Source organism: Hyaena hyaena, unplaced genomic scaffold (assembly GCF_003009895.1).
Source record: "Hyaena hyaena isolate Hyena2069 unplaced genomic scaffold, ASM300989v1 scaffold_1053, whole genome shotgun sequence".
NCBI lineage: Eukaryota > Metazoa > Chordata > Mammalia > Carnivora > Hyaenidae > Hyaena > Hyaena hyaena.
Window position 1 is genome coordinate 145,804 of NW_024081687.1, and position 13,536 is coordinate 159,339.

Genomic DNA, 13,536 nt, shown 5'->3' on the forward strand with positions numbered 1-13,536 from the left:
ACCTCTGTTCTGTAGGTTTCATGTTTGTTATGTAGGGTTCTGTCTGGTTTTCAGTCTATATTCTCCTGTGTGGTTTCCCTTAACCTAGTATGACAGAATAAAGATTATCATCTGTGTTTTGCAGATAAATAAGTTAAAACCCAGAGACTGAGGTGATTTACCCAACCTAGTAGTAAAAATGGCAACAAAATTCAGATATTTTGATTTTCAGGTCAGTGCTTTCTTATGCCCCCATATGTACCTCTCTGTCCTCTCTTACATCTAGATTGAACAGTGTTGAGTGTGTTTAGCATTTTTAATTGTTAAGCGTTTTTTCTTTTTTAAAAAATATTTTTAATGTTTATTTTTGAGAGACAGAGACAGAGGGTGAGTGGGGGAGGGGCAGACACACACACACCCACACACACACACCCACACCACACCACACCACACCATACCACACCACACCACACCACACCACACCACACCACACCACACCACACCACACCCCCTATCTGAAGCAGCCTGAGCTGTCAGCAGAGCCAGACGCGGGGCTCTAACCTCCAAACCGCAAGATCATGACCTGAGTCGAAGTGAAGCACTTAACTGACTGCGCCACCCAGGTGCCCCTTGTTAAGTGTTTTTCCATTCTTTTTCATGGTCTGGTCTGTGAACAGAATTCTCAGTCTCTCCAGTGATGGAGCCTCTAGTAAGGGTCTGATTGGCCTTGACTTTCATTCAGGATGCTTCTGCACTTCATTTGTGTTACGCTTCTGTTTTTGACTCCTTGCTCCTGCTATATTCCCACTGATTAGAGGGCGATTCATGACACTCCCTCTCGGTTGTTTATTCTCTTTTTAAAAACATTCTCCAGTTTACTAAAAGTTGCTTTAAATTACCCCTTTCAAATTGGATCTTTCCACTTTAGAGCCATGCTTCCATTTAAGAAGCGTGGTCTGGATTTAACGAGTGCACCGTTCACTGACCAAAATGGTGAAGTGTCAGTGCTGGAGTTGAGCCCTGCCCCCCATTCAGTAGGTTTCCCCTCCTGTGTGTGCCCCCTGCTGTCCTTGGATGTCCATTCATCCCGAGACCCGAGGCTCTGAGCACCAGCGGCTCGGAGTCAGGAGCGAGCGTTGTTGCAGCTGCTGGATTTGAGCAGATCCAGCTCTGCGGAGAGAGACTCCGTCGCCCCAGGCCTCACTGCAGTATTTTTATCCTCTCTCCTTTGATGTTCTGTCTCTCTGTGACCCCGGTTCCCTGTGCTGCCTGGGAGCTGATGGCATATTTATTTCTGCTGCCAGTAGTTGTCAGGGTGATGGTGACAATGCTGAAAATGTAAGATGTAAGCGCTGCTGGGCAGAATGTACAACACTGCCTGTGTTCCCACTTCTGGTGTGTTTGTAAAATGTGGTGTGTTTCCAGGACAAAACCATGCTACGTCATCTGCTTCTGAGAGCATTTTCAGGTATTTTTAAATAGGTGTTTTGGCTGTAGGTAGATTCCAGTGGTCGCTCAGCCTCACGGGGCCCAGTGCTTCCTGAAGCGGATCAGCAGATGTTGCGGGATTTGATGAGTGATGCCATGGAGGAGCTTGACCTGCAGCAGGCCGCCGCGTCCACACAAGCCCAGTCGAATGGTAGGACGGGCCCAGCCTTCTTCCCCGTGGCCCCCGGGGCTGTAGTTGAGGCTTATGTTATCTGTACGCATGTAAATTCTTCAGTAAGTAACTTATTAACAAAAGACAAGTCTGAGTTTTGGTGGATATTTAGTAGTGAGTCAGCTTGTGTTTATCGAGTGTCTAGTAGATAAATGACACTGGCCGGGGTGGCGGCGTGGGGGAAACAGATCAAATGGAAGACAAAGCTTATCTTTGCTGTTAGCGTAGAGTTTCGTAAAACAGATCGGCACTAAACCAAACTGATGCTCTTACTTAGAACGATTGAGAAATGACATGAGAAAGCGCTTCAGGAAGGGTCCCATCCCCTAACTACTGTTCAGGAGGGATGAGGACCATCTCATTAGGCTTCAGCGCAAGTGACACGAGCGGCTTTTCAAAAGTGGACAAGCTTTAGGGATGTGGAGAGGAGAGAAGGTAAACTTGGCAAGATCGTGAACATGGACAGAGGCACAGAAGCAGGCATGAGCCTTAATTATCTCACAGCCCCGGCTGTTACTGGCACAGAAGCTCCCTTCTCGTTGAAAAGAATCAGCCAGTGAAGTTGGAGAGACGGGGAGGAGCCAGCTGGCAACAGAGCCTTGATAGCCCACCTGAAGCATCTAAGTAACTGTTTTCTAATTGGATAAACATAGTCATTTCTATATATTCTGAAATCTCAGCTTTAAAAGATTATCTCCTGGTGTTAGAAAAGTTTAGCGTTAAATATTGCTTCTGTTCCAATTTGAAATAAAGGAGAGCTCAGGAAGCAAGTAGGAACTGTTAGCTTCCTGTGTGCTACAGTATCTATCGTAAATATTAGCAGCTAATGTGCTTATGTGGGACAGAATATTTCATGAATATTTGCTGAGCAGCTTCAGTGTTCCGGTGCACCAGGCTGAGATGGTAAAGGATGAGTAACTTAGAAGTAAAATCGGGTCTGTGAGCCTCTTAAGGCTTCTCCATCCGTTCAGTGGTTGGAACGACTGAATAGAGGAAGTAGTGGGCCTGCTAGGTGATAGAATGCGTGAAAATGTGTGTTCATGTGCAGATTTTGGCTCACATACAGTCTTTTGTGAGCTTCCCACTGCCATAGCCCCCGAGAGGAGGGTCCCGTTGGGATGCCCGGCCCCCGGTGAAGCTGTCTGTTTGCTGCCTGGCTCCACCCCCTGGCCGAAAACCACTTGACTGCTGTCTCTCCCACCCCCTTCCAGAAGCAGATACTTCCTGTAGTTTTGGGGGGAGGGACTGCCAGATATAACCCACTTCCCCTCCCACCCCTGCTTGCAATATTGTCCCAGAAGTTTCTTCCAGAGCTCCACCCACAGGGCAGAGTTGTTCATATGAAAATCGGGCTCTAACGAACCTCCAGTCAGCATTAACCAGCTGCTGCTGAATTTCTGAGCTTCGCTCACGCCGAATTACTAAGAGGAGACTGTCTATGAGACCGTCATTTATTGTCTGCTTGGAGAACATCAAACTTGTGATCGGTCTTCTTAGTAGTAGTCAGAGGGTTAGTGTAAGAAATAAATGAGATATTGCAGGTGAAAACATTCAACATAGTGTGCACCTGACATGCGGCTAAAATGTTTACTAAGCGTTATTGTTGATGTTTCAAAATGTGCCAAAATTGAGTGGTTTTTGTTTTTTTGTCTTGTTTTGGTTTTTAACCTAGGTGTTTTGAATGAAAAATCTCACCTTCAGGAGCCATGTTGTTCAGACCTCTTCCTGTTTCCAGATGAGAGCGGGAATGTGTCCCAGGAGCCCAGCCCTGCCTACACGTCATTCACACACCACCTGATCAGTGATGCAATGACAGGTGCACCCACTGAGAATGATGACTTTTGCATTCTTTTTGCACCAAGAGCAACCATTCAGGTAATACATGGATAATGTCACTGAGTCCTGAAGGGAGTGTTCCAAGGAAAATTGATCAAAGGGTACCCAAAAGAGTCTTTAGGTTATTTTAACTCTTTGTAGTTGAGAATGGTGTCATTTTGTAATTTATTATTGAGGCTTTGCATATGTTTGCCATACTTTACTATCTCTATGACACGTTTCTCCGAGACTCAGAGAAGAATGCTGTATATTTGCAAAATTTTCTACATAGGTTATTAAGCTACAGATGTTATGTGTAGTGAGAAAGCTCTTCAGAGTAAGAAATGGCAGAAAGGAGTATATACAGAGTTGCTAGTCCAAGAATTGGGAAAGATAAGATACAGTTTGTGTGAAGGCTGATGGATGGTTGATACGTAGAATTTCCATGTTAGAGTCATGCTCACATTTATTTATTTTTTTTAATGTTTACTTATTTTAAAGGAGAGAGAAGGAGTCAGGGATGGTCAGAGAGAGGTAGAGAGAGAATCCCAAGCAGGCTCTGCACTGTTAACTCAGAGCCTAATGTGGGGCTTGATCCCAGGAACTGTGAAATCATGACCTGACCCGAAATCAAGAGTCATAGGCTTCACTTCTGGTGCCCCAGAGAGTAATCCTCATATTTATTTATTTATTTATTTTTAATGTTTTTATTTATTTCTAGGAGAGAGAGAGAGAGAGAGCGTGAGCAGGGGAGGGTCAGAGAGAGAGGGAGTCACAGACTAAAACATGCTCCAGGCTCTGAGCTGGCAGTCAGCACAGAGCCCGACGCGGGGCTCGAACCCACGAACCGCGAGATCATGACCTAAGCGAAAGTCGGTCGCTTAACCGACTAAGCCACCCAGGCGCCCCTAGTAATCCTCATATTTAAAAAGTATGGCCTGGATTTAATGAATCCACAGTTTACTAAAATGGTGAAACATCCTGGGAAATTAAAAAACAATCAAACTCAGAGTAAGTTCATTATTAGGATCATGGTAATTTGGCCAGCATGTTGAAGTACATTAAGTTTGGAACGTAGTATTGGCTTTGAATTAGAGAACTGTACACCCCCCTGCACATACACCCAGACACACACCCAGTAAATCCGTGCCTTTTTATTATCAAATAGTAAAAGCTGAATTGAGGGACTATAAAACATTTTTACGGAGTGATTTACATAGAACAGAAAATCCATTTTATGACTAATAATGCAGAGTATCCAACGTGGTGATTACTACATTGTAACTTGCCCCATTTTGTGTATTGAAATTGTTGAAAAGAATGCAGAATCAAGAAATCTCGAGATATGCAGCGTAATCAGTGGCTCCTTCGGCGACACGATATGTGTGTTCCCTGTTTATTGTAGGAGAAGGAAGAAGAACCAATTGTAAAGATTATGGTTGATGATGCAATCGTAATAAGAGAGAATTATTTTAGTCAGCCTGTTAAGAAGACCGATACGAGCAAAGCCCCACTGCACTTTCCCATCCCTGTCGTCCGGTATGTGGTTAAAGAGATCTCTGTGGTTTGGCACCTCTATGGAGGAAAGGATTTTGGAACAGCCCCTCCTACTTCTCCAGCTAAAAGTTATATGTAAGTTGATTTCTACAGAAGTTTTTTTTTATAGATGACTATGTTCTTTTCATAGCAGAATACATAGTATCTGTCGTTTTAAGGAATGTTAATAAAATAGTATTGAGAACTATATAATTTAGGTTACTTCTTTAGTGTTACAGCTTTTCATTTGTGAACGTATTTGTACGTATATTTCCCAAAATATGGCAACTTAAGTGATTTCTGTTCAGCAAAACTTCGGGGTACCTACCACGTGCCGGAGCCTATGTTAGAGGTACATTCACCAAAATGAAGAAGACCCAGGCCCTGGCCTCCAGTCAGAAGGACCGTTATGTGAGCACATGAGCCCGAGGCAGTAAAGCGGGTGCCTCAGGAGGCTGGGACCGCATGTGCCCTTGACTCTCCAGCATCCAGCTGGGTGCCAGGCATGGGCTCGATCTCCTGAAGTACTTGCTCAGTGTGTGTGTCATTCGGTGGTGGTGGCAGAGGGCTAGATCGAGGAAGCAGGTAGAGGTGGGGGCACGCATTCTCACTGGGTCAGGGGAGTCCGAAGAGGCCTCAGGGAGTGGGGACCTTGGGCACAACAGCGTAGAGGACTTTCTATTTAAAAGTGATATTTTTAAAAAGTTGTGACTTTAGTAGAATTCTTTTTTGTAGGACAGGGGTTTTTAGGACTTGTTCTCTAACTGTAAGGAGTTTCTGAAGTAATAAGGAACTTACCAGGAGGTCTGTCTTCTGCGGGTCCTGTTACATGAACATCGCAGTTAGGTTTTCCTGCAGTTCTGAGTATTTAGCAGGCCAATGACTGCCGGAATGGCAGAGATAAGCGTCATGTTCTCAGGGTCTCCAGAGCGTAAAGGTATGGCTTTGATACATAGACAGTTAGTGGCACCATGCGGATAGCTTCGCAGTCTTAGTTTCTCTCTTTATCTTGCCATTTTTCCTGAGATCACTCATGGCCTTTCTTTGAATATTTCTTTAACAAAAGGGTTTTCTGGCTTTTTTTTTTTTGGTTGTTTTTTGTTTTTTCCCCATTTACAGCAGTCCTCACAGCTCTCCTTCTCACACACCCACGCGGCATGGACGTAACATGGCATGTGGAGGCAAAGGAAGAAACCATGACTTTTTAATGGAAATACAGTTAAGCAAGGTAAGATGGCAGCTCAAAGGAAAAAGCCACTGAAGTAGGAGCGTTCATGGGGGTGTTGGGGTCACTCCCCCACCCAGTGGCCTTGAGCCATGAGTCCCAGTCCTCTGGATTGGAAAAGTGCAGGGGATCCTGTAAGACTTCGACCTCTTTTTCTTTCTCAGACGTTCTGAGAAGTTTGAGCGCTCTTGTCTGTGTTTTCCCAGGCCTTCCCTAGAGGGGCGCCTCTCCGAGTTGAACAAGTGTCAGAAGCACCTTGCGGGCTTGTTAAAGCACAGGTTGCTGGGCCCCAGAGTTTCTGATTCAGTAGGTGTGAGGTGGGGCCCGTGACTTTGCATTTTTAATGAGTCTCCAGGTGGTTCAGATACTCCCTTTCCCAGGCCCACACTTGGGGAACCACTGCCCTCGAGTGTCTGGGGGAGGGGCCCTGCCGTGGACAGCACCTCAGTCCATCCCTCACAAATGTCTGAGACCAGTGTGGCCAGGCCACCAGGGACGTTCTGTGCATTTACTTCTTTCAGCTCGTCTGGGATTGTGCCCAGTGTCATATATGAGGGTAGGGTACTCCCCATAGAAACAGTGCAGTGACGAAAATTCCATGATTTCATTTACCTTTGTCCTTCCCCCTTGGGAAATTGAACCCCTGCGTCCATTGATTCATTTTCAAGCAATTTCATAGGAACACCAGATGCTGATCTTGTGTGTTATTCCTGTTGAGGGTTTTGCCTGAAAAGGATAGGGATTTTGCCAAGATCAAGTAAGAAATGTCAGTCAAGCTTATCCTCGGAGGGGACACGCAGGTCAATAAATAAGTGAACAAATGAAGAACTGTTCTGTTCTCTGAAAGTGGAATTGAAAGCTGAGAAGTCCATAAACGAGGGGCGATGTTTTGCATTTTAAAGGGGCTTTAATTTAAAGAAAAGGTAAAAATTGCCGTGTGTGTCTTGGTGTCTGTGAAGGTGAAGTTCCAGCACGAGGTCTACCCACCCTGCACGCCAGCGTGTGACCCCAGCCTCTCGGAGCACCCGGTGTCCCGCCAGGTGCTCACCGTGCAGGATCTTGAAATCCGAGACCGTCTGGCAACATCGCAGATGAATAAGTTCTTGTACCTGTACTGCAGCAAAGAGCTGCCCCGGAAGGCGCATTCTAACATGGTGAGACCTAAGCTCCTGTTTACTGCCCCCGGGTTAGTGCTGGGAGAGCGCTTTTATTATATGTAACTGCAGAAGATTTAGACTGGGGGAAATTGCTGGGTTGGTTGTTGTTTTTTTTAAATCATTTTAATATGAAAATCCCTTTGAAATATGCTGCTTTTAAAGTTTTAGGTTTTAAAAATTATTTTACACGTCACTTTGAGGGTCCATTCATTACAATTGCCAGTATATTGATGTCTGAGGAAAACAGGAAGCCCATAGTGATCTACATGGGACACTTAGTATTGCTGGGAATGTTCCAGCAATAAAGTCTAGCACTTTGTAAGTTTTAGTGGAATAGGCATGATTGGCTCAGGCCTGCTGGAGGAAAACGTCACAGCGGCTGTCTCTGGAGCGTGGCCCTAGCCAGCTTCCGGGGCCCGCAAGCCCCTGCGAGTCCGTACACACAGCGCTGTCTTCTTCTGCTAAGGAGAGTCCACACCTCTCTGGAGATCGTTCAGGGAGTGCATGACCCAGGAGAGTGTGACCCAGGCTTTTAAGGAAAAAGGCTAAACAATTCCACTTTGAGTTCTCATGCCAGAAATAGAAATGGGATTTCTTTTTCCTTTTGTTTCTTTTCTGTTTTTCCTTTTTAAATGAAAACAAGGTTGTAACGTCATAGGGGGAAAATGTTTTTCTCCCCTTGCAGTTGACCGTGAAAGCTTTACACGTGCGCCCGGAGTCGGGCAGGTCACCCCAGGAGTGCTGCCTCAGAGTGTCACTGACGCCCCTCCGCCTCAACATTGACCAGGTCTGTGCCGCAAACCTCGCTTAGGGAGTTAGGGTGTAAAAACCATCCCACACCCCCAAGAAGAGGTTTAATCTAGGAGAATTGAAGTGTTTATTATTTCACTTTTATGAAAGTTGCAGAATTAAAGCAGAGTTCGGCTGGTAAGGAACACGGCAGATTCATTAGGCGCTTGGGATCTGAACTATTGGTGGGTAAACATTGGTAGATATTATCCTTCCATCTCCTCATTGCGTGTGTGCCGTAGCGCTGAGTACCCGCTCCCCCCCACCCCCATCCTTCTGTATACACGTGCGTGCAGGTACACAGGTGTTTTCAGAGAGTATTAAATGACTCCTTCCTGTCTGTGATTGAAAGATAAGAACAGTTGTGTCTTTTTTATTAAAAAAATTTTTTTTAATGTTAATTTTTGAAAGAGCGAGTGAGCGCACAAGCAGGGAAGGGCAGAGAGAGAAAAAGAGAGAGGTAGACACAGAATCCGAAGCAGGCTCTAGGCTCTGAGCTGTCAGCACAGAGCCCCGTGTGGGGCTCGAACTCACAAGCCATGAGATGATGACCTGAGCCGAAGTTGGGACGCTCAACCGAGTGAGCCACCCAGGTGCTCCATGAGCGGTTTTGTCTTAACCAAAGCACCTGGAAGAGAACTACTGCCCTGGGCAGAATGACAGATCAGTAAATTGGTACCTAAACCAGTCACATGCAGCAGAGATTTGTGGAAAAACATAAAGAAATCCACTTGCCATGTTTTAGCAAGCATCCCATTGAATTATTGTGGGTGTCGAGTTGGCTCGGCTGTGTGAAACGCGGCCGGCACCTCGTGCACACGCTTGTTCGAGGTGCGTGACTGCGTGGTGCCTCAGAGGCGTGTGGCCTGCGGCGCGGGGCCTGGGCTTGGGGGTTGGACCTGGATTTGCATCTCTGTTCTTCTGTACTGGTTGTGTGGCTTTGGGCAGGTTATTTCTCCATGCCTCCGTTTCTTGGCAGGTAAAATCCAAGTAAGAGAAGATGTAGCATCAGTTTTAGAAATGAAGATTGAATAAGATAATGGGCATTAAATATTTAGCTTGGCGCTTGGCTTCGTTAAAGATCGAAGATGTTATCTGTTCTTACTACCGAAGCATGTGGCAGCTGAGAAAATAGATTTTTATTTATTTATTACTTATTAGAATAGCCTGTTTTTGAAATAATAAGACTGTCCTGTTCCCGCTTACATTGCTGTGAGCTCAGGTTCGGAAGTAGCGTGTATGTGGGATAGCGCTATTTGTTTGCTTAAGTAGTGTGGGTTGAATAATGGTGACTTGTTATTTATGCAAGTGACAGATATTTCAGGAATAAGGTATTAACATTTACATCATAAAGGAAAGCTCAGCATTTCTCAGAAAAGAGGTCTTGCCAAGCACAGAAGTTCACAGCTTTACGTCAACATAGGTAGCTTCTGAGCTGTGATGGACCTGCTGATGTGCACTTGAGATTTACTTTCTCTCCTTCGGAGAATATCTTTGGAGACCCATATTTTAATTTGATCTATCCATACATTGGCCTGTACTGGAATAGGAATTCAAAGAAGTATTTACAGGAAATTTGGTCTGTGGAGCTCACCAGCGTGAGCAAGAATTTGACTAAGATATGTCTTTATAGCATGACTTTGCCAGACTTCGCAAACCCAGTTTCCTTTAATACACTTTTTTCTTTAATAGTGAACTTAATTTCTTATTTAGAACTATAAAGCATTGCGATTTTGAAATGGGAAAATTATTAATCTTTGAGGAAACAGAAATAACTGTCATGGCTTAACTGAGAGGAGGAGAAGAAATCATTCCCTGAGATGTAATGCCTTTACACGCGACCCCGGCCACGCTCCCAAGTGTGTGGTGAGGGATTCGCCGCACTGACACCCCTTCTGGTCCACATCTTCTGAGGTCCTTAGTTTGAGATACCAATTGGTCATCTGGATGGAAGACCAAATACTCTCGTTCTTCGTGTTTTCTTTTGAAAACAAATCAGCTGAAGAAGGACAGTGCTTTGAGTAGTATTTTTCTTACTGACTATGTCCCTGACCTTATTAACGGGGTCATAGACAGGAAGTAGGAAAGCAACATACTGTTTCTCGTGTTTTCAAAAGGCTGCATTGCTGTTGAAGTTCATGCCCATTGCTTCCAAAGATCAGTGTACCCGTAGGGCAGGCAGACACCAGGCAGAGGGCAGGCTTCATCCGGGGGAGGCTAAGCAGACGATGAAGGTCATGTAACTAGGAAGTCTGAGATCTGAAATGTGAAGAGGCCACATTTCCTGACTCCCCTCGTCTGGCGTCCATTTCCGTGTTGCACTGCGTGGGAGGGAGTCTGCGTAGGGAAGAGACACATGTTAACTCCAAGTCACCTGCTGGAGGCCAGCCTTGTCCCAGCTTCTGTACTAGGATGTCAGGGATACAGAGATCTCTGTGTGGGGCGATGGGGTGGGGGGAGGACCAACAGAAAACAGATGACTTAACACCCTGGGGTGAATGAAGCTGTTATAAAGTTAGTGTACAAATCTCTGTACGGACCTGGGTTTCCATTTGTGTTGGATACTGTAAGCACTTTCCAGGCCACGAGGGATGTGTGGTAACTCTTGCGAGAAGCTGCCCATCACCGCCACGGACATTCCTGCGGCAGCAGGTGAGAGCTGCCGCCTCGGCACCGTCTGACCGGACCTGGTGCCGTCTGCTGAGCGGACCGTTTTACTCGCTGCTCATGTGGCTGTAGCGTGGAGTGGCCTGCTGCCGCTGCTGCCGCTGGGCGTGTCTCTTTTTGTACACTCTGTGTGTGCTTGTACACACTCCGTGTGCTTTTGTACACTCTGCTGCGAAGGGTCTGTTTCTGGCTAGCTTTAAAGTCAGGTTTTATTGAGTTGTAAAGAGGAGCATGAATACCAAAATCAGAACTTCTGAGAACATTAAAATGCTGATGATTAGTACCCCTTTTCTGTTTTGTGCATTTGTAGTTAACAATGGATAAAAGTCACTGTCTTCATAGTCTTCCTTTTAAAAAAAAAAAAAATGTATTATTGAGAGAGAGTGTGCGAGTGAGCAGCACAGGGGAGAGGCAGACAGAGTCCCAAGCAGGCTCTGTGCTGTGAGCAGAGCCCAACATGAGGCTCAAGCTCACGAACTGCAAGATCGTGACTCGAGCTGAGATCAGGAGTCAGATGCTTAACTGGCGGAGCCACTCAGGTGCCCCTTTTAGGCATATTTTTACCTAGATTTTTCTCTCATTATTTTTTTGAAGGCAGTCAGAGTCAAAGCATTTATAGTGTTAAAATATTGCCATCTAGTGGTCAAAGAATAACATTTTAGGTAACATTTAGGTTTGTTAACATCTAATATTTGATGTATATATAAAATGTGTGTATATACACATACCCGTATCTGCATATGTTATGTAATGTAAATAACAAGATAAATACATATACACGTGTGAAGCATAATAAAATAATGGGCAAACCATGAACTGACTACCCTGCTGCAGAACCAGAATATTTCCAGTGCTGCTCGAAGTAGCTGCTTATTCCTTAGTCCCATCCTTAGTCTCCCGTATGCCATGTTGCCTAGAAAAATCCCTTTCCATCTTCCATCATTTATAGTTCTGGTGAATGTGATTAGTAGTTGATCAGCTCCTTTGGAATTAAAAACTGTAGGCACGCTACCAACTATTGTGACCGTGTAATTCACTGTCACGTCGCTCTTTTTGGTGTGATGTTAATGTTTTATATTAGAATTTTTCTAAATGGAAGGGAAGAATTAGAAAGCATAGGCTCGGGCATTTGATTTTCCTATTTTCCAAGGTGAATTTGTTGGTTTAAGTGAGGCAGCTACAAGGAAGCTGCTAATAATGGGTAGATATGGTTTGTTCGGACCTCAAGACAGGTCCGTGCATTTTGTTACCATATCATTTCAGAAGAGACCATATTGGGTGATTTTATGGATTTTAGTTTTGAGCGTCATGTTCCAGGAAGAATATGTATTAAAGCAACGTGACCTAGCGTTACAGGCAACAGTAGGAGAGGAGGGACTTGTAAGGCACGTGCACGTGTGTGGGGCCGCCAGCAGCTGTTGCTAGTGCCAGTGACCTCACCACCACCAGTTTACAGTGAGAACGAGTGTTGAAGAACGAGAACGCTGTGTTTCTAAGAAAACTAAAATATATTTTGATTTAGAAATAGCTATGTAGTTTGTAATCCCTCTGTGTCTTAATTTTCTCATTTGAGTTTCTCAGAGTTTTGAGAATTAACGAAGTGTGTGTATGTGTTAGAGAGAGAGAGAGTGAATAGGAATAATGCCTCACACAGAGTGAAAATTGTGTATGAACAATAAGTCAAATGTGGAACTTTAAGATACTTTGTGTTTTAGTTTTAGAAATAAATCTACCTCTCCCTTCCCTTCCCTTCGATTATAATGGCATCTTTTCATTCTAGGATGCCTTGTTCTTCCTGAAGGATTTCTTCACAAGTCTTTCTACAGAAGTAGAGCTTCTAATGGCTCCAGATCCAGAAGGTATTAAAATGTATAGTTTGGAAGAGTCTATAACAAGTACTTGGATTGATTTGTTATGAAGCCTCTTTGAGGGTGTACTTACAGTCTTTATTTTGATTTATATAAATGTGGTTTGTGTTTATTTTTCATATCTTGCAAATGTAGTTTATGTAAAAGTAGTATTTTAAAAGGTGGTGGTCCATTTTCTCTGTAACAGTAATTGTATTTATTAAATGTAGCAAAACAAGTTAATCTACATTGATTTTAAGTGGATGCTCTAAAGAAGCAAACCTGATTATTCAAATGTGCACGTTACATTTGCAGTTAAAAAGTCTCCTGGAGCTGATGTCACCTGCACTTTGCCAAGGCATTTAACCTCGAAGGAGCCAAATCTAGTTCTTTCTTTCCCGGGGCCAAAGCAGCCTTCCCAGGATGGTAGTGCCAGTTCAGTGGACGTGGCTAATGGGGAGGAACAGAAGGATTTCTCAGCCGAGGAAGCGCCTTTTAGTGATCAGCCTGTGTTTTTTAGGTAAATCATGTAATTTTGATAACAAATGAAGTTATTTTAGAGTTTTGAAGGTTTTTTTTTTAATGTTTATTTTGAGAGAGAGAGTGTGAAAGCCAGGGGTGGGGGAGGTGGGGACAGCAGAGAGAGAGGGAGAGAGAATCCCAAGCAAGTTCTGTGCTGTCAGCATGGAGCCCGATATAGGCTTGAACCCCCAAACTGTGAGATCATGACCTGAGCCGAAATCAAGAGTCGCTCAACCGATTGAGCCCCGCACCCCCTGGCACCCCTGCAGGCTATTCTTGAACGTATTCGTGTACACTTGCAAATCGTGAGATTAGGCTGTGTTCTCTGTGCGCTGCCAA

At 44.6% G+C, this 13,536-nt stretch overlaps 1 protein-coding gene across 4 annotated transcripts in view; it reads left to right on the forward strand.

Annotated features, from left to right (window-relative positions):
* Positions 1-13,536, forward strand: part of ATG2B (autophagy related 2B) — a 71,123-nt gene that overhangs the window by 47,491 nt on the left and 10,096 nt on the right. For 2 of the 4 annotated variants that reach the window (XM_039222077.1, XM_039222079.1), the window contains exons 29-36: positions 1,477-1,618; positions 3,312-3,514; positions 4,860-5,086; positions 6,110-6,218; positions 7,175-7,369; positions 8,058-8,159; positions 12,609-12,687; positions 12,991-13,195. In XM_039222077.1, the coding sequence (XP_039078008.1) occupies positions 1,477-1,618; positions 3,312-3,514; positions 4,860-5,086; positions 6,110-6,218; positions 7,175-7,369; positions 8,058-8,159; positions 12,609-12,687; positions 12,991-13,195 (1,262 nt within the window). The remainder of the gene's footprint in view (positions 1-1,476; positions 1,619-3,311; positions 3,515-4,859; positions 5,087-6,109; positions 6,219-7,174; positions 7,370-8,057; positions 8,160-12,608; positions 12,688-12,990; positions 13,196-13,536) is intronic. The other 2 variants (XM_039222078.1, XM_039222080.1) reach the window with 1 other exon arrangement.